Raw genomic sequence first — 27,578 nt, 5'->3', positions numbered from 1 at the left:
GTCAAGAAACTAACCCTTCCCAACCTTAATACACCAATTACTAAATGGGCAAGGAAGCTAAGGAGAGACTTTTCAGAAGAAGAGGTAAGAATGGTAAAGAAACACATGAGGAATGTTCATTATCCTAGCCATAAAGGAAATGCAAATCAAAACAACTCTGAGATTCCATCTCACCCCAGTTAGATTGGCCACCATTGTGAATTGGAACAACAAATGTTGGCAGCAATGTGGGGAAAAAGGAGCCCTATTGCACTGCTGGTAAGAATGTAAACTAGTACAACCATCCTGGAAAGTAGGTTGGAAGTTCCTCATGAAACTAAACACATGGCTGGGAGTGTGGCTTAGTGGTGGAAGCCCTGGGTTCAATTCCTCCATACCACATAATAAATAAATAAATAAAATTAATTTTTTAAAAAAGAAAACTCAGGTTGAAAAAAAAACTAAACTTAGATCTTCCCTATGACCTGGTCATACAACTACTGGGCATGTACCCAGAATATACAAGCTAGGATACCATAAAGACACCTGCACACTCATATTCGTTGTTGCGCTATTCACAAGAGCCAAGATATGGAAACAGCTCAGATGTTCAATAGATGAGAGGATCCAAAAAAAATGTGGTAACTATACCCAATGGAATTTTACACAGCTATTGAAAAGAATAAAATTATGCCATTTGCAGGGAAATGGATGGAATTAGAACAAATCATGTTAAGTCAGGCAAGCCAAGCGCAGAGAGACAAACAGCACATGTTCTCTCTGATATGAGGAAATCAAATCTAGAGTACACTGGGACATGATAAATATGCACAACTTTAGAGACTCACATACAGTGAGATCAAAAGGGAATACTCCTAGGAGAGAAACACAAAGGTGCAATGCCCATGTGTCTCTTTTTATTATATAAAATAATATATATCTTGAAATGAACTCCAAGATATGGAAACAAGAAATCTCTTTTTTATTAATTTAAATTTTTTGATGACTCTCTTGTTTTCTCTATGTATGGTGTATTCATATGTATATTTTTGGAGGGTGGAGGGGAGGTACAGAATGTGAAAGAAAAAGCATGAAAAAGTGCAGCAGTGGAGTTCACTGGACACTGATAAAAGTGAACTATACAACTAATGGATGGAGATGGGAGGGAGGGACTGGGAGAGAATGAGGAAAAGTGGGAGAAAAATTAGGGAGGGGGTAACAAGTTTGACAAGAAATGTACTTATTACCTTACTTATATAACTGTTAACCTCTCTGTGCATCACCTCGACAATAAAAAATACACACACACACACACACACACACACACACACGCACTCATTTGAATCTTAGTTTGAGGAGGGTAGTACTTGAGGGGATGAATGGCAGATGAATGGAAAGACTAACGGTGAGTGAGCACCATCATGACGCCCAAAGTACTTACGTGAAAATAGACAAAGTAATTGAGATGGGTGGGGTTCGGCTAGATGAGTGGGATGACAATCGTGGAAGGTTGTGACACTGATCAGGATGCATTGTGCTCATAAGCCCACATACTGAAACCCACATACTGAAACCCCTTTGTAAAACTACTTAAAGAAAAAAATAGCTAAAAAAGACAACTAAACAAGGATCTCAATTTTACAGTTAAACTTTGTGAAAACTTTCCTAATCTGTTCCAGTGACATGGTCTAAATTAGAATCTGAATTTAGATAGTAAAAAAGAAAAGTAATCCTTCTAAATCAATCTTCAATTAGAGGATTATGGACATATGTGATTTCCTATAAAACAACAGGAAGTAACTAGAAAACGTAAGCTTTTAGTTATTGATTTTTATAAAGTTTTAATCTAAATAGAATTGCCATTTGAAGTGAAAAATGGGAAAACAACACTAAAACATTTTTTAGCACATATAAACAAGTATTTGATCATACGTAGTTCAACACCATGGGCTCTTTAGCACCAGTTTTGACAAGGAGTAAAACTTCATTCTTGCTTTAAAAAACTGACAAAAAAATGAATATCTTAACAGTGCATTAATATATAGATTGTGGTCTGTGTGTGTGTGTGTGTGTGTGTGTGTGTGTGTGTGTGTGTGTGTGTGTGTGTATGCCAGTACCAGGGTTTGAACTCAGGGCCTTGCTCTCTTGCTTAGACTTTTTGTTCAAACTTGGTGCTCTACCACTGGCATTGTACTGGTTAACTGGAGATAAGTATCACAGATTTTCTGGTGAGGCTGACTTCAAACCATGACCCTGAAATCCTGAGTGGCTAGAATTATAGGTGTAATCTACGAGCACTCGGTGATACTTCATTTTTATGGTTAAATTTACATAAATTGTGGGAAATGTAACCAAGAAATATTTTTGAGGGGGAAAAATCTATTCAATTTTTCTGAATCTCAAATTGAACTTTGCAGCAGAGTATGGGTAAATTTTCTTGGCTCCTGAAGAATTTGCTGCAATCTTATAGAAGCAGTAAGTGGAGATATTTGGAAATCACTAGATTCTTGTGAGGGAAATGCATCTATTTCACATCTAGATGCATAGGTACAAATCACCTAGCATTAAGGGCAGAAAGGCACCTGGGACCAGGCTATGCTTCACACAAATGTCTCCATTGGGTACTACCATTATTTAAGCCTACATGGCTAGATCATATGGATCGTCAGCCCAGATTTTTTCCCTTAAAATTTAGTATTACTTTAACATGTATTCAGTCAGGATCTTGCTATTTTTTTCTTTTTTTTAATTAATAAGTTTTTTATTGTGAAAATACCATATTGAGGGGTTACAATTACATGAGCAAGGTAATGAGTACATTTCTTATCAAGCATTGTTACCTCCTCTTTTGGTTCCTCTTACCATCCCTGCCCTCCCACCAGTATCCCTATTTAAACAATTTGTTTTTCCCTTCCCCTCCCCAAATTACACCAATATCAAATAGAGTGAAAACAGGGGTTATATCATGGGGGAGGGATATACAAAACAACAAATAAATCATCTTATAAATATGTTGGAAACACAGCCTCTTCAGGAAATGGTGCTGGAAAAATTGGTTAATCACTTGTAGAAAACTAAAGCTAGATCCTTATATATCACCCTGTACCAGAATTAACTCCAAATGGATCAAAGACCTCGGAGTCAAAGCAAACACCCTGAAAACATTACAGGACAGAATACGAGAAACCATAGGGCTCCTTGGCACAGGCTGAAATTTTTGTAAAAGAGACCCAGAAACACAACAAATCAAAAAAAGGTTGGACAAATGGAATTACATGAAACTGCAGAGCTTCTGCTTGGCAAAGGACATAGCTAGCAAGATCAATAGAAAGCCCGCAGATTGGGAGAAGATCTTTACCAGCCATACAACAGACAAGGGTCTCATATCTAAAATATACCTGGAATTCAAAAAATTAAATCCCCCAACAACAAATCTTCAAAGAAACAACTGCCCAATAAATAAGTGGGCTAAAGACTTAAAGAGAAACTTCTCTGAAGAGGAAAGAAGGATGGCCAATAGACACATGAAGAAATGCCAAAAAAGAATTGCAAATCAAAACAACATTGAGATACCACCTCACTCCAGTTAGAATGGCTAAAATCAAGAACTCTAACAACAACAGATGCTGGAAGGGATGTGGACAGAAGGGAACCTTACTGCATTGTTGGTGGGAATGTAAACTTGTTCAACCACTTTGGAAAGCAGTCTGGAGGTTCCTCAAAAGACTCCACACAGAGCTCCCCTATGACCCAGCAATCCCACTTTTGGGCATTTACCCAAATGTTTACAAACAAGACCACACTAAAGCTACCAGCATGACTATGTTTATTGCAGCATTATTTACCATAGCTAAGATATGGAACCAACCCAGATGCCCCTCAGTAGATGAATGGATCAAGAAAATGTGGTATATATACACAATGGAATTCTATGCCTCCATCAGAAAGAATGACATTGCCCCATTTGTTAGGAAATGGAAAGACTTGGAAAAAATTATATTAAGTGAAGTAAGCCAGGCCCAAAGAAACATAGGTCTCATGGTTTCCCTTCTTTGCAATAACTAGTATATGTCTGAGTCAAGCAGAAAAGGTCAGATAAGTTGATGTTACGCGAAATGAACCCCAAAGTAAGGACTCCAATGGTTTTTCTTTCTTGGTATTGTTTCTAACATATTTAAAGGATCTTGCTTTCTTGACAGTCATATTCTCTAATATATTTGGAGGTATTTTGATTATTACTTGTTATTACATGTAGATTCTGAAATTTATTTTCTTCGCGATAGTTGGATTTTGTTATGCTAACTGTTCAAAAATTTTTCCCTTAGTTATAAATCCTGAGTTTTCTTGATCATAAAATAATCAGAATTGACATAAACACTTGGCTTTTTGTTAAATTGTACTTGAGGTTCTTGATAAGAATGACTACATACTCTTTGTTTAGCCCTCATTTTCATCAAACACATTTAAATAAACTTTTCCCTTGATGAATATAGATTTCTATTCTCAAAACGCAAAATAAATAAAAGGTAAACTGTGGAACCATGCAAAAAAAAAACATTGTAACTAGTATTTAAGGACTATAGGTATACAGTTTACAATGTGTCCCAGTTTATGGCATTTCAAAGTTCATGAATGACCTTTTATTATAATAAATCAAGTCAAAAAAAACTGGGCAAGGCTATTTGTTGAGTAAAAAGAGTGTTGCAATCTAAAATAAAACACATAGAAGTATAAAAGTCAGACAGTTGGTACATAGATAAGGAGACCATGGTTCAAGGCTAGCCTAGGTCCTCTAACCCTCCCAAATAAGTTCAAGAGACTTATCAATCTTTGGTTGGATGCAGTGGAATGCATCAGCAGCACTAAGAAGTACAAAGAGTAGGATCACAGTTTACACTGGTCAATACATAGGGACCCCATCTTGAAAATAATCAACAAAATAAAAATGGGCTGATGGATAGGCTCACAAAGTAGCTTTTCTGTCTGGCAAGCACAATGCCCAAGGGCAACAAAAACAAAAACAAAACCCAAATCAACAGAACGTGTCAGCCAGTCAGTTTAGGTGTTTATAGTTACTATTGCTTTTTTTTTTTTTTTAGTTTTTACTTTGTCTCATATCTTTTCTGCTACACTACTTTTGGTTATTGAGGAAAAATCACTGATGATTTCCTGCACTTCTATATTCCCTCAATGCCTGTGTATAGAGGAAAAACTGCATTGGTTCCAAGGTTTGGCTGTGTGTATAGCCACTAACAATTAACAAGAGGCCTGAGAATTAAGAAGACAAAACCATTGCTTCTGATCTCAAATCTCCTCTGATATAACTTCCATATTGCCAGCCAAGTTCCCTTTCTAACTGCTAGAAAGGCAATTCTGAGCATGAAATCTGTTAGTGACACCCAACTGCCTAACTGGTACAGTTTAATTCCTTTTCATGTTACACCACAATGGCTTCTGTTACCTGTTTCATTCTTCTCTCATGCTATCCACACTTCCATTATTATCTATCCAAATGTAGCCCCAAAGTGTTCCATGTTTCATGACTGAAACATTGCTCATGCTGTACTCCGTGCTTAGGACAGAGCTCTTCCCAAAGTCAGTATTTATTTGGGATGTCCTTCTTCCCCCTCTATTGTGCCCAAGGAAGCTCCCTTTGGCATTTAAATGTCACATTTATGTGGCTACATGACGAGAGTACTTAAGGTGTTATAAATTATTGGTGTCCTGGTTTGTGTTTATTTTTGAGCATCTCAAGGTATGATGCAGTTTTGTTCATTCTTTTGTAATCAGACTATAATACCAAGAATATGTGTTTAACAAAAAAACAAGTGACTAAAGGAAAAGAAAAAGAAAAAAGAAAAAACTGAGGCTGGAGACAGGAATGATGGTGCATACCTATAATCTCAACCAGCATTTCCTTGGGAGATGATGTAGAAGAAACACAAGTTTGAGCCCAGCAAGGGCTACATAGAGGTACATGATATGCATCTTTCTGTGTCTGCTTCCTTTTGCTTAGCAAAGTACAATTTTTCTACAGATTACAGAATTTCATTATCCTTTGCAGATGAAAATACTTCATATTGTGTGTATCTATAAATTAATTTATCCATTCATTTGTTGATGGGCAGTTAATCTAATTCCATATCTTAGCCATTGTGATTAGTGTTTTTGATAAGTATGGGTATGCAGGTATCCTTTTGTTTGGTGACTTTTATTTCCTTTGGATATAGAACCTGAAGTCATACAGCTGGGTCATATGGTAACCCTACATGCTGTTCTCCATAGTGGTTGTAGTAGCTGTCTTTTTGTCCTGTCATCTTATTAACTTCTTCTGCATAATCCCTTATTTTCTTTTGTGCTTTTTTGTTGTACATCTTTGTTTCATTTTGGTGTCTTAATGTACTAATAAAGTGTGTTACCTATTTTTCTCTTGTGTATCTGCTCCTTTTGTCTTCCTCTTACATTGTTCCAGTTTGTTTGTTGGTTTTTTTTGTCTTTTTGGTTTTTTTGTTTTTGTTTTTTCGATTTTAAGAGTATCCCTCCATAGATGGCTCTTTATGTATTTTCATGTTAGAAGTTTCTTTCTTTTGATTCAGGACAGAACTTTCATTTTTTTGTGAAGTTTCAACTCCCTCAGCTTTGGCTTTTCTTGGAAGGACTTTAGCTCTTATGAGGATAGATGTGGGTATATTGGTCTTCATTGGTAGTTATTTTCTTTTAGATCTTAGAATATAACCTCACTCCCTCCTGGATTATATAGTAGTTACTCTTGCTGTTAGGCTAATGGGAATATCCTTAAGTTTGACTTTATGCTGTTCTCTTGCAGATTAATTAGAGCTCTCTATTTGTCTTGGCAAATTTTTGGCAGTTTAACTTTGCTTTGGTGAACATCTTTTATGGTTATGTCTACATGGGCTCTTATGGGCAGCCAAGACATAAATGTCCATATGTTTGCTAAACCCAGATACATCACGTATCATTTTATTGAAGAAAGTTACTATACTTTTTGCCTTATCCATCACCTTCAGGTACTTCAAAAGTAAATTTATTCATTTAGTGGTGTGTCATTGTTTTCCTCTTTTTTAAATGTCTGACTGTGATATGTCAAAGGACCTATTTAGATATTCTAGCATTTACTTTGGTCAGTGGCTTACGTTCTCAGGTATATTTTTAATTTTACTTAATGAGTACTTCATAGCTAAGCTTTTGTTGTTATTTTTCAGAGTATTATTTCTAAATTTTTCATTTGTATTATAAATTGCTTTCCTAATTTCTTGGCAGTGTCTGTGTTACTTTGAATCTGTTCCTATGTAATCATTCTCTTGAGGTTTGTGTGTGTGTGTGTGTGTGTCGGTCATGGGGCCTGAACTCTGGGCCTGGGCACTGTCCCTCAGCTCTTCAGCTCAAGGCTAGCGCTCTACCACTTGAGCCACAGAACCACTTCTGGATTTTTCTGTTTATGTGGTGCTGAGGAAAGGATCCCAAGGCCTCATGCATGCAAGGCAAACACTCTACCACTGAGCCACCTTTCCAGCCCTTGAGTTGTTTTTTTTTTAATCATGCTTTTCAACCACACTCTATTTACTAGAGCTACTGGGTTATTCTGGAGGGATCATAATTTCTTGTTTCATCAGTTTTCTGGCAACTCTATGTTCAGATTTATGCATCTTTCAGATCAGTTAACTCTACCACTTTTATAATCTGACTTTTGTGGTAATTGACTTTCTTCAGAAGATGTATCTGGGGTATCACTTCTGTAAGCTATGTCCATGTTGGTTCTAGTTGAACACCCCAGTTTAGTGTCCTATAACTAATTTGTCTGTCAATACAGACTTGTGTTCAATGCATAGTAGCAAGATGAGAGCACATGTCTGTGGCCCAGAGCTTGTAATTTTCAAACTTTTTTACACTGCTTTGGGACTAAGTTTTAAACGTTCATAGTCAGAGTTCAGTTTTGTGACATTTTGATTTCATAAGGCTTGCATCGTGATTTATTTAAATTCATGAGGCATTTTAATAGATCAGGAAGATCAACTTTGAGAAAGACTGATTTCTGGAAACAGTGAATCATTGTCAATAAAGAGAATTTATGTTTTTAAGTATAAAATATTAACATCTATCACAATGACTTTGTAAAAATAAATACAAAACATGAGAGGTACATTTGAATAATGTGTACTAAATAATAACAGGGCTGGAAAGGTGGCTCAGTGGTAGAGTGCTTGCCTCGCATGCATGAGGCCCTGGGTTCTATTCCTCAGTACCACATAAGCAGAAAAAAACTGGAAGTGGTGCTGTGGCTCAAGTGGTAGGGCACTAGCCTTGAGCTGAAGAGCTGAGAGACAGTGCCCAGGCCCAGAGTTCAGCCCCCATGACTGACAAGAAATAAAAAATTAAATAAAAAATGGTACATCACTTCAGATGCCCAAATCCCCTATTATCTATGTGGTAGATTTGGAGGCTAGGGTAATACAGAAGTTTAAAAATCAGCAGGATGAAGACAAAGAGACAAAAAGTCTGTAAGAGTCAACATGAAAAGATGAAAGCCTGAATGTTTCTGTTTGGCTGGGTGTCGAGCCTCGTGCTTCTAATTGCAGCTACTTATGAGGACCAGGGGCAGAAGAGTGATAGGCAGTCTTAAAATAATCAGTGGAAAGCCAGGCACCAGTAGCTTACATCTATAATTCTAGCTACTCAGGAAGCTGATATCTGAAGATTGTAGCTCAGAGCCAGCTGGAGCAGGAAAGTCTGTGGGACTCATCTCCAATAAACTACACAAGAAAATCAGAAATTGAGCTGTGGCTCAAGTGGTAGGACACTAACCTTCAGCAAAAAGCAGCTCAGGGAAAACACTCAGGCCTTGAGTTCAAGTCCCAGGACTGCTGCAAGTGCAAGTGTGCGCACGTGCATGATCCCCCCCAAACTAGTTCAAAAACGGGCTGGAAGCACAGCTTAATCGGAAGCACAGCTTAACAGTACAGTACTGCTTAACCAGCATAAGACCTTGTGCTTAGATGAGATTGGGCATGTTCAGGGTGGTATGGCCATAGACAAGCTCTTGTGTTCAAACCACAATATTAAAGTAGATAAACAAACAAAATATAAGTGTGTAGCTATTGCCTCAAAAATGAATGGGTTTCTAAGAAATATATACTTAAATAACATATATATTCATATTTCAGCAGTACTAAGGTTTAAATTAAGGGTCTTTTACCTGCACGGCAAATACTCCTTGAATCAGACCTCAGCCCTTTTACTTTAGCTATTTGTTTCAGATACGGCAGTATTTTTTTTGTCTGAGGCCAGTCTTAGACCTTGATTCTTCCTACCTAACAAGGGAGGGATTACAGAAGTACACCACCATGCCCAAATTGTTTACTAGATGGCATAACTCGGAACTGTGAGCCTCAATAAACTCTCCTTCAGAAAAAAATTTTAAGCCTAAATTATTTACCATATTCTAATTAGAAGGATATATACATTCATACACATAACTCTAATCTTAGGAAAGTACAATTTTATTTTTTGTAGTTTAACAAACATTTCAATATTTTTGCCATATCTATATTTTTATTTTACATCTACACTTTCACCTTACCAAGACAGTTATAGTACAAATGAGACAGTATAAACAAAATCATACACTTTATCAAAAACTCTATTGTGAATTAATTTGTGAATTTGGATAATGCGATTTAAACCATTATTCACCCAATTTAATGATGTCTATATTTATTTTCCTGAAATTATAGAGTCTCTGAAGATTCTAAACTTGATGAAATCCTCAATTTGGCAGGAAATGCTAAATGGATTAACTACCTAATCCAATAAGTGCTTGTTTTTTAACCTTTGATTAAATGTCATAATAAACATCAATATTAAAAAAAATATTTAATCTTGCATGGTGACAGCTCACTGGCGCTTCACTCCAGCCTGGACACTGACCATGGAAAAATAGATGCCTTTCTGTGCCAGCAGCTGTTGGTGGGTGCCATACTCCTTGACTTTGCCATTCTGGATCACCACAATTAGGTCTGCGTTCTGGATGGTGGACAGGCGGTGAGCGATCACAATGCACGTGCGGCCTTCTCTGGCTTTGTCCAGGGCTTCCTGCACAACCTGTCCCATGATCACACAAATTAATTCTCATAAAAGTGCTCTTCCTTGACATCTTCCACAGTAGCAAGTTTCCTCACTGTCCTCTTTACTATGGTCTCAGTGAAACCTAACAGACTTCAGGAACCAGGTGATCTGTCTGCCAGAGAAAAGCTCAACCGTGATTTGCCTCACTTCTGAGATGCATTATTAAAGACACAGTAGTGTCATTCCCTTAAAAACATCCCACAAAGTGCCTTGTGATGTAACTGAGTAACCCAACTCCTCAGCTCATTCAGGAAATCTGAGCAAAGGTGTGAAACATCTCACTATCATCGTCTGTCTTTCAGACAGCTGAATGAATAACATTTGCTTAAACACAAGAGCATGGTCAACATTGCTCTTATGTACAGACTTTGCCCTTGTCTGAACATCCCCCTTTCCACATGGTTTCTTTGAAAATCAGGTACTCTACCACCAATTTGCCTTGTATCATCTTTGCTTTCCTAAATAAAAGCTACAGAATGTGCATATATATCACTGAATGCTGACATAAGCCAGTGTCAACTCCCCTAACTAAATTTTGTCTCTCCAGTGACAGAGGAAAGCATAATGTTACAGCTTTTAAGAACAATGGATCCAAGTATTAAGAACACCATTTAAAGCCTTACCTTTTCACTTTCTGTATCTAGAGCTGATGTAGCTTCATCCAAAAGCAAAATATGAGGCTGTCTAACCAGGGCACGAGCTATGGCAATGCGCTGTTTCTGACCACCAGACAGCTGAGTTCCTTTATCTCCAACTCTGGTGTTGTATTTCTACAAACAGGATTGTGTTTTTATGAGACAAAACATAATAAAGTTCAGACATACAATTTGCTCAAGGAAAATAAGAATGATTAGAAAATTTTAGGTTCAGAAGCTAATAGTGGATTCAAGGAGAATTAAAGAAAAATGTGAAAATGCTTCATTTAATCTTTCTTTTGGCAAAGTGACACCAGAACTTTAAAATAATTTTATGTAAGGGATGGTAGAGGGAAAACAAAGGAGGAGGTAACAATGCTCAATAGGAAATGTACTCATTACCTTGCTCATGTAACTGTAACCCCTCTGTACAGCATTTTTACAATAAAAAACCATTAAAAATAAAATAAAATAATTTTATGTCTTACTATAAATAGCCCAAATGTTTATCAGTAAGAATATTGTTGCAATGCTAGTATCTTCTATCCCATGGTGGCATTATCCATTTAAAACAAGGACTGATCAGGAAAAGGTATTGGATCTGAATAGCTATCCATGATAACTGAAACTTGTTTTATTATAACTAGGAGTAAGCACCCTCTGCATTTTTAAAGCGAGGATGAAAGGAAACTCTTTGGATGTTAGCTTTTGCTGTCTTTGTTTTATGAAACTCTTTCTAACACATATCTAATTTAAATGGATGCTAACAAATTCCAGATCTGTAAGTGACTGAAAACTGAAGTTCCTTATAAATGTTTGCTTTGTTTCATTTTTAAGCTTCTTTTTATATTCTCCCACATAGGTTCCTACTATAAACCATAGTCTCTACTCAAGAAGAATACAGATAAGAGTTTGAGGGTGGGACCAGACAGTGGGAATAGGAGGGAGCAGCCTGTATAATTAGAAAACTCTTTTTAGGCCTTTGCCAAGTTGAAATGACAAACTTAGGCTCTGATCCTTCTATTTATGTTTGACTGTTAATTCCTGTTTGACATAGGACCTGCCTATATTCTTTTACTTTTCTTTTTTTTGCTATATCTGGCAACTGCTCAGAATAAATTCTCCCCTTTATAGATGGCATGAGGGGACCCCTGGTGAGGATTGGCAGATACGCAGATACGTGAGCCTGGCTCCCCCTGCACTGTGGCTGCCTCAAATGGCAGATGAGTATGTGGTTCTGGTAGGTGCAAAGTCTCCAGGTTGACGTGAAAACAGCACTGGGTGCTGCAGTAGGTGAGGGCAATATCTTGGAGCAAGAGGGACAGGAATCCAGCCTCTGCACAGTAAGTCCATCTTGGCATTGTGTACTCAGGTAAAAAACAATTCTTAGCCAGACAATACAACTTACAGTGTCATCTAGCCCATTAAGAGGGAAAAGAAACTAAATGAATGCAGAAGAAATGTGAGTGACAGAGGTTAATCACAAATCCAGAAAGACAGGCTCCTTGCCCTAGACAGATTTATTTTACCTTAAAGAGCTAGATAATAGTTGATTTCTCTGTTTCTGCTGTGCAGCCTACATTGGTATAACCGGGACTTTTAAGCTTCAGACATCTTGATTTGAACATCCAAGTTTCTTATGTAACGGGACTAGTGGGACATTTCTAACAAGCTTCCAGGTTATCCAAGTTTGAGAATCACTGACCTCTCAAAGCCATAGGGGAAAGAATTTTCTACTTTCAATGTTCAAAGCAGAGTTATTTATGTCAGGTTGAACTAGATTGTTGGAGAAGGGAAGGTGGGGCATAGGCTCCTCCCTGGGCCTGTTTTGGGGATAACTGTTATCTGCAGAAGAGACTTAGGAAAAGAAAAACTTTGGAAAGAGTCACCATGAGGCAACTTGCTTCCGTGTTAGTTTTAGGCTACTGAGCTTCAGTCTTAAAACCTTTCTTAAGAGAGACTGACAGGTTCAAGAGTAATTTATATTTTTAGAGAAACTGAGAGGAGATGCAAACAAACAGCCCAGATAAGATTTTGACAACCCTTCAGAATAGGGTTTGAGATTCACAAAGGTTACAATGATTAAAAATTATGCAATACCATAATTGTCTCAATGGCACAGTCCCATTAAAATAGAGATGGCTTTCTGGCCTGGTCCAGCTGTCTGACCTTGCTGTATTCCACAGAGAGGCTTGAAGTTTGGAGAAGAGCTGTAAAGTAGCAGAAGGAAGAGAAGAGAGGACAGCAATAGGGAGGAAAGTCATGCAAGCCTCACTGGCAGGACTGAAAGCATCAGGCCTACAGGTGGAGACTTAAATGCTACCTGCAGGGCCTCCCTCCCTCACACTTATAATTGCTAGTGCCCAACTTCTTAACTCAAACCTCCAATGTTTATGACTTTAGTTGTTTTTTCTGAGTAGGAACTCACACTTTTGGTTATGGGGAAAGCCAATGACTATAGTTATGTACCACAATAAGATTCTGTTTGCTGAGACAAAAGCCTCAGTAATATTATTTTCCCTAACTGGCCTCAACCCATGATCTTCCTAATCTCTTCTTCCTGAGTGGCTGAGATTACAGGTGTATGAAGGTATCCCAAATGCTTGCTGACTTGGGAGGGGGTGTTCAGTATGCTAATTTCTTTTACCATTGGCAAATTAGCCTTTTATGGTAGCTTTATTATACTGTGCTTATATGGTGCTTATCTATTCTGTTTGAAGCCCAGAATATAAAAAAAAATATCAAAGGATAGATTGATAAGGTTGCTAAAGAGGATATTCAAGGCCAGAATGACATACATCAGGCAGCGAGTCAATGAACTGGTGTATGTTGGCCTCCTTGGCCGCCCTTATGATCTCATCCTGGGACACAATCCGGCTGTTGTCTCCATAGGCGATGTTCTCAGCAATGCTGCAGTCAAACAGGATGGGCTCCTGCGACACAATGCCCAGGTGTGCTCGGAGCCACTGCACGTTCAGTTGCTTTATTTCCTTGCCATCCAGAAGCTACAAATAAGATATCAGAGATCAACTTTAGGGCTAGCACACTTTTGACTTAGTAAAATTAATATCATAATTTAATACTGCAAAATTGTCAAGTTATTGTGAGATTGAGGACATTTCATTTGTTTTACCTTAGATTGTCAAAGTTAGTCCAATAATGCCGTAAGTATACAATCAAGAAAAGGTCCCAACACATTTCTTACATTTTAAACTCTGCTTTATATAGCTGCAACTTTTGTTTTGTTTTGTTTTGTTGGTGCTCCTGGGACTTGAAATCAAGGTTACATGCTTGCTAGGAAAACGCTCTATCATTTGAGCTATAAATATACATTGCATCATCACCCAGGTTTCTGATACATGCACTAGTAGGAATAATAGGCCTCTTTTTCCTGAAGATATTCAAGTACTAATCCCTAGATGCTGTAAATACTTCATGTTATATACCATGGATGTGCCTAGGACTACAGAAGATGGACAGACAAGTGTACGAAAGGATACTTGGCACCTTACTACTTAGGCATAGGAATAGAGGAGGATAGGCTGCCCTCCCCCCACTGCCAGGCTTTCTAGATCACCCTAGAAGATGGGAGGTGGCTTATTATAGTGTTGCTGAGGAAAAGTCATAAATGATTCAACACTGCCAGTGTAATCATCTGCTTTCATTCTAGAGAGAGGTGTTCATGATCTTTGAAGGACATAGCATGTGCTGAATCCCATGTCACATGTACTGTATATATCCCATCCCTAGCTTAGGCTTAGGAAAGACTGCTGACCAGGGGCAGGTAGATCTTTGCTGTAGGAACATCACTTCTACATGTCAAGTTGTACAGGGATGGAAAAAAGAGTCATGACCTCTTGTACCAAGCCAGTTCTCATGGAAACTATTCTGAACATCTTTGGCTTTCTAATTTTTAGTAAGTGAAGGCAGAAAATAGAATGTGGAAAGAAGCAGCATAAGAGCAATATAAAGATGTAGCTAGGCAGTAGACCTTTTTAAAATAAATAATTTAAGAGGGAGTTTTAAATAGATCATTATTCCAGGCTTAAACCTCTGGCAGTACAGTAAATATCTAATAAAATCACAGGACATCAGAATAATGCTAGTAAGCTTTACTGAATTTCTTCTTTACATGAAAGAGGAAAACATTATTGGATCTCCTCACCCATGCACAAACAGACCAGCAGTATACCCTACATTCAGTACTTCACCAGCATTGCTTATGGTTGCCCTCACTCCGGGCAACTACTAGGTTCAGCGATGTCAGTAAGAGCCGACTAAACGTTCCATGTGCTAGGAGTTGCTGTGGACTTAAAACAAAGTTTCAGAATCTAGATTCTATCAGACTGGTTTTAATTCAGGAACCCACTGAAATCTAACCACAACAAGGGAGATGAGTGGTGTAAAGTGTAGTTACAGAGGAGGGCAGAGAGGCAGTGTTGAGGAGGTGGCTGGAGAAATTGGCTGCTGCAGCTGGTCCAGCCTGAACACCAAACCTGAGCTTCCATGAGTTTACCTAACAGGGACGAGAGCTAAGAGTCTTGGAAGTTATGGTTTGGATAAGGAGACTGAAGCACATCCAGGCTCGTAGATGATGAAAACCCTGAAAGGAACTGAATAAGAAAGCGTGCTCACCACTGTGCCGGCCAATGGGTCATAGAAGCGCTCCAGGAGCTGCACCACCGTGCTCTTCCCACAGCCGCTGCTGCCCACCAGAGCCAACGTCTGGCCCTTCTTTACCTGCAGACTCAGTCCCTGAAGCACTGGGATGTCTGGCCGGGTGGGATAGTTGAACATCACTTCATTAAAGGTCACATTTCCTTCCAACACCTTCTAAAACGAGAAAAGAGACTCAATTCGCTGCAGTGCTGAAAATGCAAATTAGGATGGACAACTTTTATTGTGAGGCATTTAGGTAAGAGCTTGATTAATAAGATTTCTACGTGGGCAGTATTTTTTATCTGTGTTATGTCAGAGTACTGGATATTAATAATATTGTCAACATTTAGTAAAATAACAATGTGATCTAGATCCTATATAATTGTTAGCATATATAAAATGGAACTTTTATTAAATTTCCTATTCAAATGCTATTATTCAGGAGTTAGGAATAGATCATATTCTCAAAGCACCACACTCACCGGCTTTAGTCCATCTGTGCTGTAGCTGTCAATCTCAGGGACTTTTTCAATGAGCATGATGACATGAGATGCTGACACTTTGGCTTTGGCATAGTCAGGAGCAAGTGAACTGACCTGTCCAACTGCCATGGCGCCAAAGACAATAGCTGAAAAGACCCTGGAAAATTAAAAAAAAACAACAACTCTATTTCATTTTCTCACACCCTAAAGACAGCAATGGTAGCAAGCTGGTATTGTTTACAGCCAAACAGCATTGCCTTAAGTAATTAGAAAAGTTACACAAAACACATTTTCAAGGATATTTTTTATTTTCTTTATGTAGTTGTACAAAGGGGTTAGTATTCAATAAATCAGTTTATAAGTTTAATGCATCTTGGTCAATACTACCTCTTTCACTGGAAATTAGCACTTTGCTTGTAAATTTCCATTTCAGTTTGAAACTGTGATTGCAAAGTGTTGATTTTTTTTCCACCTCTGTTAATACCCTTACCTTCTTACATGACCTTTTAGCACTTCTGTTCAAGAAGGGCATTCTGATATCCTGCCTGTTGCATCTTTGTTGGGCTGTGTCTTGGTATGTCCTACAGGATGTGGTGGACATTACTGTTGACAGTTGCATGTCTATGAGTCAGAGTAGGCTTTGTGTTTTCCCCCCACTCTCTTTTATTAGCTAGTTGTGGCTCACTGTAGACATACAGTGATCCTAGCTCTTATCCACTAGGTCCTTCCCAAATCAGGAGAGTGGAGCCTAGGTATTCGTGTATGGTACTGAACTTTAGTAACTGTTTGGTTGTTACACAGCATTACTGTGGAATTGTCATCAAATATAGTCGGTGCTGGTAGAATGCTATCAGATTCTTAGAAAACCTAAGGAGACAAGCCTAGCATGAGGGTACACACCTATAATCTCAGCATTTGGGAGGATGAAGCAGTAAGAGTATCAGTTCTGAGTCTGTCTGGGCTAAACAGTGAAGTCCTGACTTAAAAAAATATATTTTTTAGATGAAGAAAGGAAGGGAGGAGGGAAGACGAAAAAGAGGAAAGGAGAGAAAAAGTGAAGAAAGTGAAAAAAGGAAAATGTATGAACCATGCAACAAGGTGTTCCTCATGGACCTATTTATGATGCAGCTCCCACAGTAGACCTGCATTCTTGATCTATAGCATGAGAATCATGGCAACAGAGCTTTGAGAGGTCTTAAAACTTTCAGTGTTTTTGCCTGGACACTTTCCCAAAATTGATTTCTGTGTTCAGCAGTAGGGAGCAGCATATTTGATTATCAATTGTTAAAATTTTGTTTAAACTATATTTTTCTTTTCTGGTATTGGGTATCAAACCCAGGATATTGCACTTGCTAGGCAAGCACTTTGCTACTGAGATATATCCCAACCCTAAAACTTTTCTTTTTCTTTCTTTTTGTCAGTCATGGGGCTTCAACACAGGGCCTGGGCTCTATCCTTGAACTTCATGTGTTCAAGGGTAGGACTCTATCACTTTGAACCACAGAATCACTTGTGGCTTTCAGATGGTTAACTGGAGATAAGAGCCTCACAGACTTTTCTGCCCAGGTTGGCTTTAAACAGCGATCCTCAGATTTCAGCCTGATGAGTAGATGGGATTACAGTATGAGCCATTGGTGCCCAGTCTTAAAAAGTTTTTTTCCACTGAAAAAAAAAACCTGTTGTTTTTTTTAAATATATAACAGCCCGTAGAATATTAGAACATTATAAAAAAACAACTTATGTTTCTCTGAATGCATGCTTTATTACACTCCAGGGCACAGTTACCAAAGCATCTTTTTAAGCAGTGAGCCTGGAACATCATATTTGAGAATCTTTCCAGAATATTCAGAATTTGCCACTTCTTTTTCTCCCAGTTCTGTACAACATAACAATTGTTTTCATTTTACAAAATAGCTCTAAGTAAGTCATACCCATTTAAAACGAAGGATCCTTTTCAAAAGAACTGCTTTTCAGACAGCCCACTCCACTTGTTTTTACTCACTTTGAAAATTGTTTTGCAAATTTAAGGCACAAGTGTAAGCAAATTTCATAGACTGAAAGGTTTGCAATAAAGGAATATATCAAATAATTATCCAAGCAAGTCCCAAATCAATGGTACATGACTTTATTCTTTGAATCATCTTTGCAAATAGCACCGTATAACATTTGTCAGACAGTTATAGAAATAGACACTAAATTGTCTGCACAGATACCCTCAACTGAAATATAAAGAAGTCTGTGCATAGGTAAGATAGAAATATTACAATTTAGCATGCACTATAGCATATAGTATGGTATGTATTGAACATATTATCTTGTCAGATTTATGATTCTAATTTGACTGTAAAATTGCATTACCACTTTTAGCTTCTGACATGAAAGGGCAGAATTTCACCTGTCATCAAAAGAGAAACTGCAAAAATTTGCATACACTTTTTACTACCAAACTATAGATTTGGTTACTTTTATAGAATAATTTATTTCAGGTTTGTCTTTCCCAACTGAGGTACCATTTTCTATATTCATAGTAAGATTTCATATTCATAGAATCTGGTTTTCATTTGTCATTTTTTAACTTTTCCACCTGTTATCTTGCAAGTGATTTTCTTTTTTTAATCAAGAAATACATTATCCTGGCATCTCCCAGAAGTAGTAGAAGTTAGCACACCACCTCTATACCTTTACTGCCTATGGGAAAGCCTTTACATGAGGTCATCAGACCACTTGCTCAGAGTTATGCAGACCTCTGGATTAATGCATCCCTCCCAGCCACACATTGGGAGAGGTCAGATAGTGAGTCAGCACTGGGAAAAAGAGAGTTTACTAATGAAACTCAGGGTCTCAAGGATGACATACAAAGCCTTGGAGGCAAAATGTCGGTCTCTCATTCACCAGGATCATAGGAATTTCAATCAAGACACAAAGCATGTGGATTCCTTCTTTACTTTTACTTGTAAGCATTAACCCAGTACTTACAATAGAACATCTTCAAATACCATCAGCTCACGGGCCACCAAGTAGGCGCCAAACCGGAAACAGGCAGCATAGGAAAAGTACATCATTGCCTGAGTGAAGGAGAACGTGATTCCAAAGATGTGTGCTTTCTTCAAAGCATTTCTGGAAAAAGGACATTTGAAAACTTACTCCCTTTTCATTTATTCCTTAAAATATAGTTCAATAGGTTAGTAAAGGGGAACAGAAAGTAACTGACAAAAATAGACTTAGGGTGGAAAGAAATAAGTTAGATCTCCTTTTATTTCCCAGTAGTGTAAATTTAGGGAGCTCCCTAATCTTTGAACCTTGATGTCTTCATTCTTTAACACAGGATTAACTATACTTTAACAAGCTCGTTTAAAGATAATCTAAGCCTGTGAAACTTGTAAAGAGTAGTTTAGGGGTTAAATGACTTCCCTTCCTTTTATCCAACTATTGAATACAGACATGTGTCCTCTATAAATAAACATTCATTCCACACACATTCACCCAACAGTCATAGCATAAGATACCCTGTGGGTGGCACAGGGCCACAATGTCCCTGGCCTTGGGGATCTCAGAGTTCTGCTGCATCATTATTTACACAGCAGATGTACTCTTTGAATAATAAGTTGTGGAAAAAGAAGTAGTACTTAAATATCTTGAGGAGTTAAGAAGTATGAATACAGGTTCATAGCCCTAGGCATTATGAAATGGAACTCAGATATATTGAGTTGTGAGAGGGCAGACTGGGGAGCCAGAAGATCTCTGGGCTTCCTATTCCTGCTTTAATGTATAAGTTTGTCTATTATTTTTCCTATATATTGGTATTTTTAAATTTATTTCTATTTTTACTGTTATTGTAGAGTTGAAATACAGAAGGGTTGGACTCACATTTATCAGGCAATGCGTACAATTCTTTTTGAAACATGTCTGGCCTTCCCTTGCTCTCTTCCAGTTTTTCCCTCCCATCCCCACTGGCAAGATGTGCAATTCATTTTCCACATAGCATCTAGTGAGTACCATTATTGTATTTGCTCACCCTTTGTTCCGCCTTTTCTGTGACCCCACCTCTTACCCTTTCAAATAAACAAATAAGACAAAAGGAAAAGAAAACAAAAACAGCAATAACAGCAACTAAAAAATGTTTCTTGTTTCTTTTTCTTGGAGTTCATTTCATAAAATATTTTATATGACTATATGCACATAGTGAGCCTTTGTCAATCACTCCTATGCATATCCTCCTTTAGCCTCAGTGCAACCACTATGGAAAACAGTATGGAGGCTCCTTAAAAGCATAAACATAAAAGAAAAAGAGCCAGGCACCGGTGGCTCATGCCTATCATCCTAGCTTCTCAGGAGGCTGAGATCTGAGCATTGCAGTTCAAAGTCAGCCCAGGCAGGAAAGTCTGTGAGACTCTCATTTCCAATAAACCACTCAGAAAATCAGAAGTAGTGGCACTATAGCTCAAGTGATAGAGCTCTAGCTTTGAGCTGAAGAGCTAATGGACAGCACCCAGGCCCAGAGTTCAAGCCCCATGATCGACAAAAAATAAGTAAATAAAAGAATAAAAAAAACAAAAATCCCTGGGCATTTATCTAATAGAACACAAACAATACCACACTAAAGCTACTAGCACAACTATGTCTATTGCAGCACTGTTTACCATAGCCAAGATAAGGAATCAACTCAGATATCCCTCATTGGATGAATCGATCCAGAAAACGTTCTATATATATATACAGTGTAATTCTATTCATCAGAAAGAACAATATTATACCACTTGTAAGGAAATGGAAAGACTTGGGAAAAATTATATTAAGCAAAGTTGGGGAGAGACAAAAAAACATAGGTTGTGTGGTTTCCCTCATCTGTGGCAACTAGAATGTGCCTATAAGTCTACAAAAGCATGATCAAATGATTTCAAATATTTCAAAGAATACTATTGTCCCCCAAATGGCTCTAAGGTCAATACAAAAAGCATCTAAAAGCCTATTGATAAGGTCCATGTTTCTTATTAGATAAGAAACGGAATCAGAAAGGTTGGGCTTGCTCATGTCCCCATCATTGTTTCCAGCCTTTGCTACATGTGTTATCCCAGGGACAACACAGGTTTAGGCAGCGTTACTCTTCAGTGTGCCACAATACTCATACTTTCATGTTCCACAGACAGTTCTCAGCCACAATTAGAGTTCTCACCCACAGTTATCCAAACAACATTAGATCTATTATAGAGAGATTTGTGTCAGATCTGGTATCTGAGATTCTACCTCTGAGATGCTCCTGCCTTTGTTTCAGGTTCCTCATTTCTCTGCAGGGTAATTACAATGGTTCTCATTGCAAATTATCCTTCTGAACACAAAGATGGCAACTGAAGCATTTCTCATACTCATCAGTCACTCTTCAGGAGTTCTTACCTGTATGGTACCTGCAAACCCTGGGAATACATCTGTTCAAACTTCTGCTCCCGAGTCAAAGAAACCACAGTTCGGAAGTTTTCTATTGCTTCAGTGGCAATCTGCAACAGACATTATGCATTATGAAGAGGCCAAAGTGCAAACAGAGGCAACTGATGTAAAGTCTATTAGTCTATTAAACAGATTGATAAAATTAAGTTATGATTATATGTCATTGATTAACCATTAACTATTTACTGTGAGCATCTTCTCTGTAAAAAAGTGTATTAAGTAAATTATCAAAATAAATTTTTAAATCTGGAAGAAAGATAAACTAATTTAACCATCCTTTCTTTCAATGAAGTCAGGGAAGGCACGTTCCTAAAGTCACATAGCTATACAAATTCTCAAAATTAAGCTGGAAACTCAGTATTTTTATATCTTATGCAGTGCTCTTTCTACTATGCTGGTCATATTTTGTTTATTGTCATTTTACATATTTTTGAAAATGTGATATTTACATTTGATCTTTATAATTGCCAATAATCATTGGAAAGGTTGAAAAGGTAGATAATCAAGTTACATACCGATTTACATAAATACATATATGCATACATACATACATACTGGACTGTGTAATTTTTCCCCTAAGCACACATCTTTAACAATATAAGGGTCCAATTTTATATGTATTTGCCTTAATATATATTAATAGTATTTTATAAAGTTGTTGAATATACATTTACATTGGGAATCAATGAGTAATTAACATCCTAGCCAGTTAAGCATTCCTAACAATGTTTCTTTCTCTTTCTTTCTCTCTTTCTTTTTTTTCTTTTTTCTTTATTTTTCCCTCAACCTGGGGCTTGACCTCAGAACAATGTTTCTGCGCCTCTTCGTGCTCAAGGCTAATGCTCTACCACTTGAGCCACAGCGACACTTCCAGCTTTTTTTGAGTAGCTTACTGGAGATAAGAGTTTCACAAATTTTTCTGCCCAGGTTGGCTTTTGACCATAATCCTCAGGTTTCAGCCTCCTGAGTAGCTAGGATTACAGGTATAAGCCACCAGTGCCTGGCTTTTATTTTTTATTTTTGCAGTGTATTTTGTAACAAAACACAATAGTAAAAAATATTTTTCTCAGCTTATATAAGCAGTTATATTTAGTTTCATTCACCTTCCCAGAGCCTTCTAGCTCTTTCTTATCTTTTAGTGCATGTCCAGACAACATTTTCATTTCAACAACTCCTGCGATCGCAATGATGGGCACAATTGCCAGGAGCAAAAGTGTCAATTGCCAGCCATAGATTAAGGATATAATGATTCCTGTTCCAAGATTTGCGATATTCTGAGTAATTACAGCAAGTCTGGAACCTGTAGCCTGAAAAACAAAACAAATTAATTATATTTTTATATTATCTTTAAAAAACATGCCCATGAATTCTTAAGGATTATGAAAATTAAATAACATGAAAAAAATCATTTCAGATATGAGATAAAAGTAAAATTTTACTTAAAATTTTATTATAAAGGTGATGTACAGAGAGGTTACAGTTACATTAATTGGGTATTGAGCACATTTCTTTTTGCAGTGTCACCTCCTCCCTTATTTTCTCTGTTTTTTTTCCTTCCAACTCCGTCACCCTCAAGTTGTATCATTCATTTCCAACAGTTTCTAGACTGAGTATCACTGCTGAATTAGTTCACCTCTTGTCCCACTATTTCTGCACTTACGCTTAAAATTTTACTTTTAAGATGTTTTTTTGGTTGTTAAAATGCAAATATTTATGCCTTCTGAATACTGCAAGAAGATCAATACAGAATTCAGTTTCTCTGTGTTCTGCTATTCTAACACCAAGAAAATGTTTATTCACTAAAGGTAAGCACAAAACATGCTAAGCCAATTAGTAAAGTAAAAGAATAATTATTTCATTAAACCTGGACTGATAGAAATTATTAACATTATGTATGTCTCTACTTAAAACTTAAAGCTGAATTTTGCTATTAAAATATTCCAATATATCCAGGATTATTTGAAATTTTTATGGTGTTTCATTAAACTTGAGTTGATTTTGAAACAAATCCATAGATTTGAAAGCCCACCATGTAAGCTGCAAGTATATCAAGTGGTAGGGTCCTTTCTTAACAAGCGTGAAGCTTCTGTTTTGATCCTTAATATATATATTCCCCCCTCACAAATGAAAAAAAATTCCAAGCATCAATCTCATCCTAAGCTCTGGGCATGAAACCACCCAACTTTGTACACATCTCCCCAGGGCATCTAATGTGGGCATTACAAACATTCATTCGCACATAAAACTCTCAGTTCTCCCAAGCCTACTTCTCCAGTGGGTTTCTAATTTCATTAAAAGTGAATCATAGTTTCTCAGTTGTGCTAGTGAAGCATTCAAAATCATCCTTAAATTCTATTTCCCTTCCATTACTCAATTATTTAATCCAATGAGCAAAATCTGTAGGTTTACATTTCATCACCACCTGTAGCATAGCCACACTATCATTCCTCTGTTGGGTTATTGTAATAGACTCTCTCTTCCTGTTCTTGTATCCTTCACCTTGCCTACACAATAGCTATACTGATCTATTAAATGATTCAGATCCTACATTGAATTCCACAATGGTTTCTCATCTTATTCCACGTACAATGCTGACCACACCATTATGGCACTTCTTCCTCTGGCCCTCATCCAATTGTCCTACCCTCCCTGTTATTTGAGCAATGAATGTTTCAGCCTCAGAGACTTTGCACTTGCTACTTTTCTGGTCACAACACTCCTTCTAGACCCCATTGGGATGACACCTTTCCTACCTTAAGCCCCATTTCTTATATCACCATGTCACTGGGTTCATTCTCTTTGACCATTACAACGCTTCTAGGTCCATATCTGAGTTCCATTGTTCAAACAGCACAGTTTGAAATCTGATCTACAAGATAGACTCCATCAAGACAAGACCCGTGTCTTATCTATAGAGTTTACAGTTACCTCACGCAACAGACATTGTGCTTTACAAATGGATGGAAATCTTGGGTTTGGTTAACTTGTTAGTGCAAAGAGATTTGTAATTCTTAAGAGACAGTAATTCTTAAAAATCTATATTAAAATTTAGCAACTCTCTCTACTTCTGTATTCATCATCTAATTTATCCTCCTAAAAGCTTCATCTATTACACAGAGAAATCATCAGTATAATACTGCCTAAAAGGAAGGTTGAAAGGTAAATACTGTTAAGATGCAAGATGAAGGACACAGTAGAGAGTGATTTTTTGTTTTGTTCAAATACCACATCGTATTATAAATCACCATTAAGTTGTGGTAGTAAAAGAAAGTCACTTCAGCCAAGAATCAAAGCCAGATGTTTTGAATCCAAAGTTATTCCTGCTACATACACTTTAATTTTTAATATGCTTTCCTAATTCTTTCAGCCTGTTCTTTAAAAATATCTTCTGATTGTTCCTCCTAAACTATAATGCCCCTAAACATTCTGGTAGAAATAACATATTTAATTTTATTATCAGCAATTGCAATTTCCTACTGACATTTATCACTATAATAGACTGGTCCTGAGAATATACTGAGAACACTTTTCCAAGTAACAATTCTTTTGCATGTACCTTATAGTATGAATAATATAACAATAACAGAAAAATGTTGTACATTATCTTAACACTATATGGCATACAATGCATAAGTAGTTAACGGTTGATATAAACTTTATAAGGTATATGATATATCTAGTGGTTGGATATGTATTTACATTTTCAAAAAGATGAGGATGGGGATGATGAAAACTAACACCTGTGATGAGAAAGTGAGTCTCACCATATTAAGGTTTTTAATAGAATGAAGACAAACCCCAACAGCAAGGAGGTACCTACCCCTTTTACTTGTGCAGCATCATTGGCAAGCCTGGTGGTCAAAGCTCCAGTGGTATTTTTTGGGTTATCAAACCAGCTTACATCCTGTGGAACAGAAGGGATTTTTTTCTCTTAAAAGATCTAATTACTAGATTCTTACTTGTGGAGGAAAGTGACAGGGTCAGTTTTGTTACTTGTATCCTGTGCATGTAGCACTCAGGATATAGCAATCAAAAATAAGAAAGAGATTTAACAATGACATAAAAAAGAAATTTCACTTGTCAATTTTTTTTTGAGAATACAAGAGTCAACAGAAGCAAGCTTTCTTAAATCATAAAGTCTGGGTGCTAGCAAGACCACAAGTAAACAAAAATACACTATTATCCCCAGTGGTAATAAACACAAAGAATAGAGCAGGGTCAGAATGACCAATATTTTAATGTCTACCTGAAAGCAGTTCTATGCTATTAAGAACTTGGTCCTTAAGAACTGTGATACAATTGTTCATATGAATTTTGCAAGTTTTGGCAAATGCTCCCCACTAAATATACAGGGTCTCAGAGTATCATGACACCCACTATTGCCTTCAAGAAGAATGACATCATCCCTTCATTTGTACATTTGTTTTTGTATTCTAGATTTCCAGCATGACTCTGCATACACTAGCCATAGGTCTTAACCAATTTGGTATTATCCATTTTCATATTTTTATTCCCTGATAAACATACTTTTGTAGCACCACTTAAAGTTTTCTGCATTGGAGCTGTTTCAGCATAAAACATTTGATTACTCAGTCTATTATTTATTTATTTTCTCCTTCTGTGTGAATGTTTTTAATCTGCATATGGTTCATTGTTCTACAGAAGCTGAAATGATTCTGTATGTCAGGATTTGTCATCTTGAGTTCATCAAACTGGAGTGTGAAATGAAACATGTTGGCAAACTGTTTAGCAGAAAGCTGCACTGGCTCTAGATGCTGGGTTGGAGAATACGGTTACTTGTCAAGTCTTCCAGAAGACCTCATAAAGCAACTTCTAACTTCTGGAAAATGACATAACATTCCTTAAACTTGCTACTAGGGGATTGTCCACACCTCATGCCTTCTCCTGAAATTTCTAGCCTCCTTGATTCTGGATTCCTCTTGTATTCCATAGCCGGCTCCTCTGTATGATTCTAAGTCTTCCAATTGCTTTTGCAACTTTTAATACTACATTCACCTGATTATAAACTTCCTTCTCAGAATCTGTGGGCTACATATCTTCAGCCAGTGCTGGTAATTCTATCCTTGTTTTCCCATCCTCCCTGTGCTCTCAAGCAAGCCCCTCTGACCTCCATGATGGGCCACAGTGGCTCTTCGGTGGCTGGAAAGGGAGCCCAGCTTTGAAGCCTTAAGCATCTGCGACAGTGGTAAAACTGTGCCTGAGGCCTTTATTTAAAACTTGCTTTTTAATGGAGTTGTCCTCATGTGGTACCCCTTGTCCTTTCTTCCCACACCATACACAGAGATTCACTGGGTGGAGAGGAGAGTAGGTATAGGGCAAATGTAACATTCCAGGAGTTGATATCTGATGGTGTCTGAGGTACTTTATATATGACCTTTATATATTTAAAAAGATTCTAGAATTTACCATCAGACATGTGGCTAGTGTAATGCATTTTATCTCAGCAGGTTTTTAGTTAGAGTGATGTTCATGTTGGAAGAAGCATTCTGGCTATTGAGAAGGAAAACACACGGATGAGGATAAAGATGGAGGAAATGTGAATAGCATGGAGGCTCTTACAGTCTTAAACACAGAGAGAAGCCTTCAAGGATTTTAGCCTGAAGGATTCGTTGATGCTGTCTGTCACCTACTGATATGGGCAAAGAGTTCCTGGAAAGAAAAGAAGAGTAGAAAGCTGAAATGTAGGAAATACTAAAGTATAAAACATTTATTAGATATCCAAATAGAAATTTGAACAATAACTGTAGTCATTTAACTATAGTTAAATAACTGTAGTTCAGAGCAGAAAGTAGAATTAGATTAAAAAGAAATCATCTGAAGCACGAATATTGAATTTTTTTAATATCTGGGTACTGGTGGCTTAAGACTTGTGATCCTAGCTACTCAGCAGGCCAAAACCTGGAAGATTGAGGTTCACAGCAAACAATGCAGGAAAGTTAGCAAGACTGTACCTTCAATTAACTACCAAAAAGCTAAACTGGGAGCATGGTTCAAGTGGTAGGGTTCCAACCATGAACAAGTAAGTGAGTGAGTTCAAGGCCTCTGAGCTGAAATCCTGATGCCAAGAAAAGAGATATCTATTGTAAAATCATGTATTTTTTAAATAAAGAAATATGTATGGTGAATTTTAATTGTGAATTGATGTCTGTCACAAGTAACTATAGCCCTGAAAAAAGATACTTGGAATGTCCATTTACATTAAAGTAACAGTAAATAA

General features: G+C 37.3%; 1 protein-coding gene and 1 pseudogene across 1 annotated transcript in view; both read right to left on the bottom strand.

The window, feature by feature from the left end:
- Window positions 1-9,255: 9,255 nt before the first annotated feature.
- Window positions 9,256-27,578, bottom strand: part of Abcb1 (ATP-binding cassette, sub-family B (MDR/TAP), member 1) — a 64,547-nt gene continuing 46,224 nt past the window's right edge. The window contains exons 20-28 of the mRNA XM_013026081.1: window positions 25,161-25,244; window positions 22,444-22,647; window positions 21,290-21,390; window positions 18,875-19,015; window positions 15,899-16,055; window positions 15,393-15,590; window positions 13,556-13,762; window positions 10,746-10,892; window positions 9,256-10,098 (exon numbers count right to left, since the gene is read on the bottom strand). Coding sequence (XP_012881535.1) covers window positions 9,892-10,098; window positions 10,746-10,892; window positions 13,556-13,762; window positions 15,393-15,590; window positions 15,899-16,055; window positions 18,875-19,015; window positions 21,290-21,390; window positions 22,444-22,647; window positions 25,161-25,244 — 1,446 coding nt within the window. The 3' untranslated portion in view covers window positions 9,256-9,891. The remainder of the gene's footprint in view (window positions 10,099-10,745; window positions 10,893-13,555; window positions 13,763-15,392; window positions 15,591-15,898; window positions 16,056-18,874; window positions 19,016-21,289; window positions 21,391-22,443; window positions 22,648-25,160; window positions 25,245-27,578) is intronic.
- On the bottom strand, window positions 25,576-26,474 carry LOC105992898 (annotated as a pseudogene).

This window comes from Dipodomys ordii, unplaced genomic scaffold, assembly GCF_000151885.1.
Source record: "Dipodomys ordii isolate 6190 unplaced genomic scaffold, Dord_2.0 Scaffold90, whole genome shotgun sequence".
NCBI classification, from domain to species: domain Eukaryota; kingdom Metazoa; phylum Chordata; class Mammalia; order Rodentia; family Heteromyidae; genus Dipodomys; species Dipodomys ordii.
This window is presented reverse-complemented; position numbering and strand designations above follow the sequence as displayed.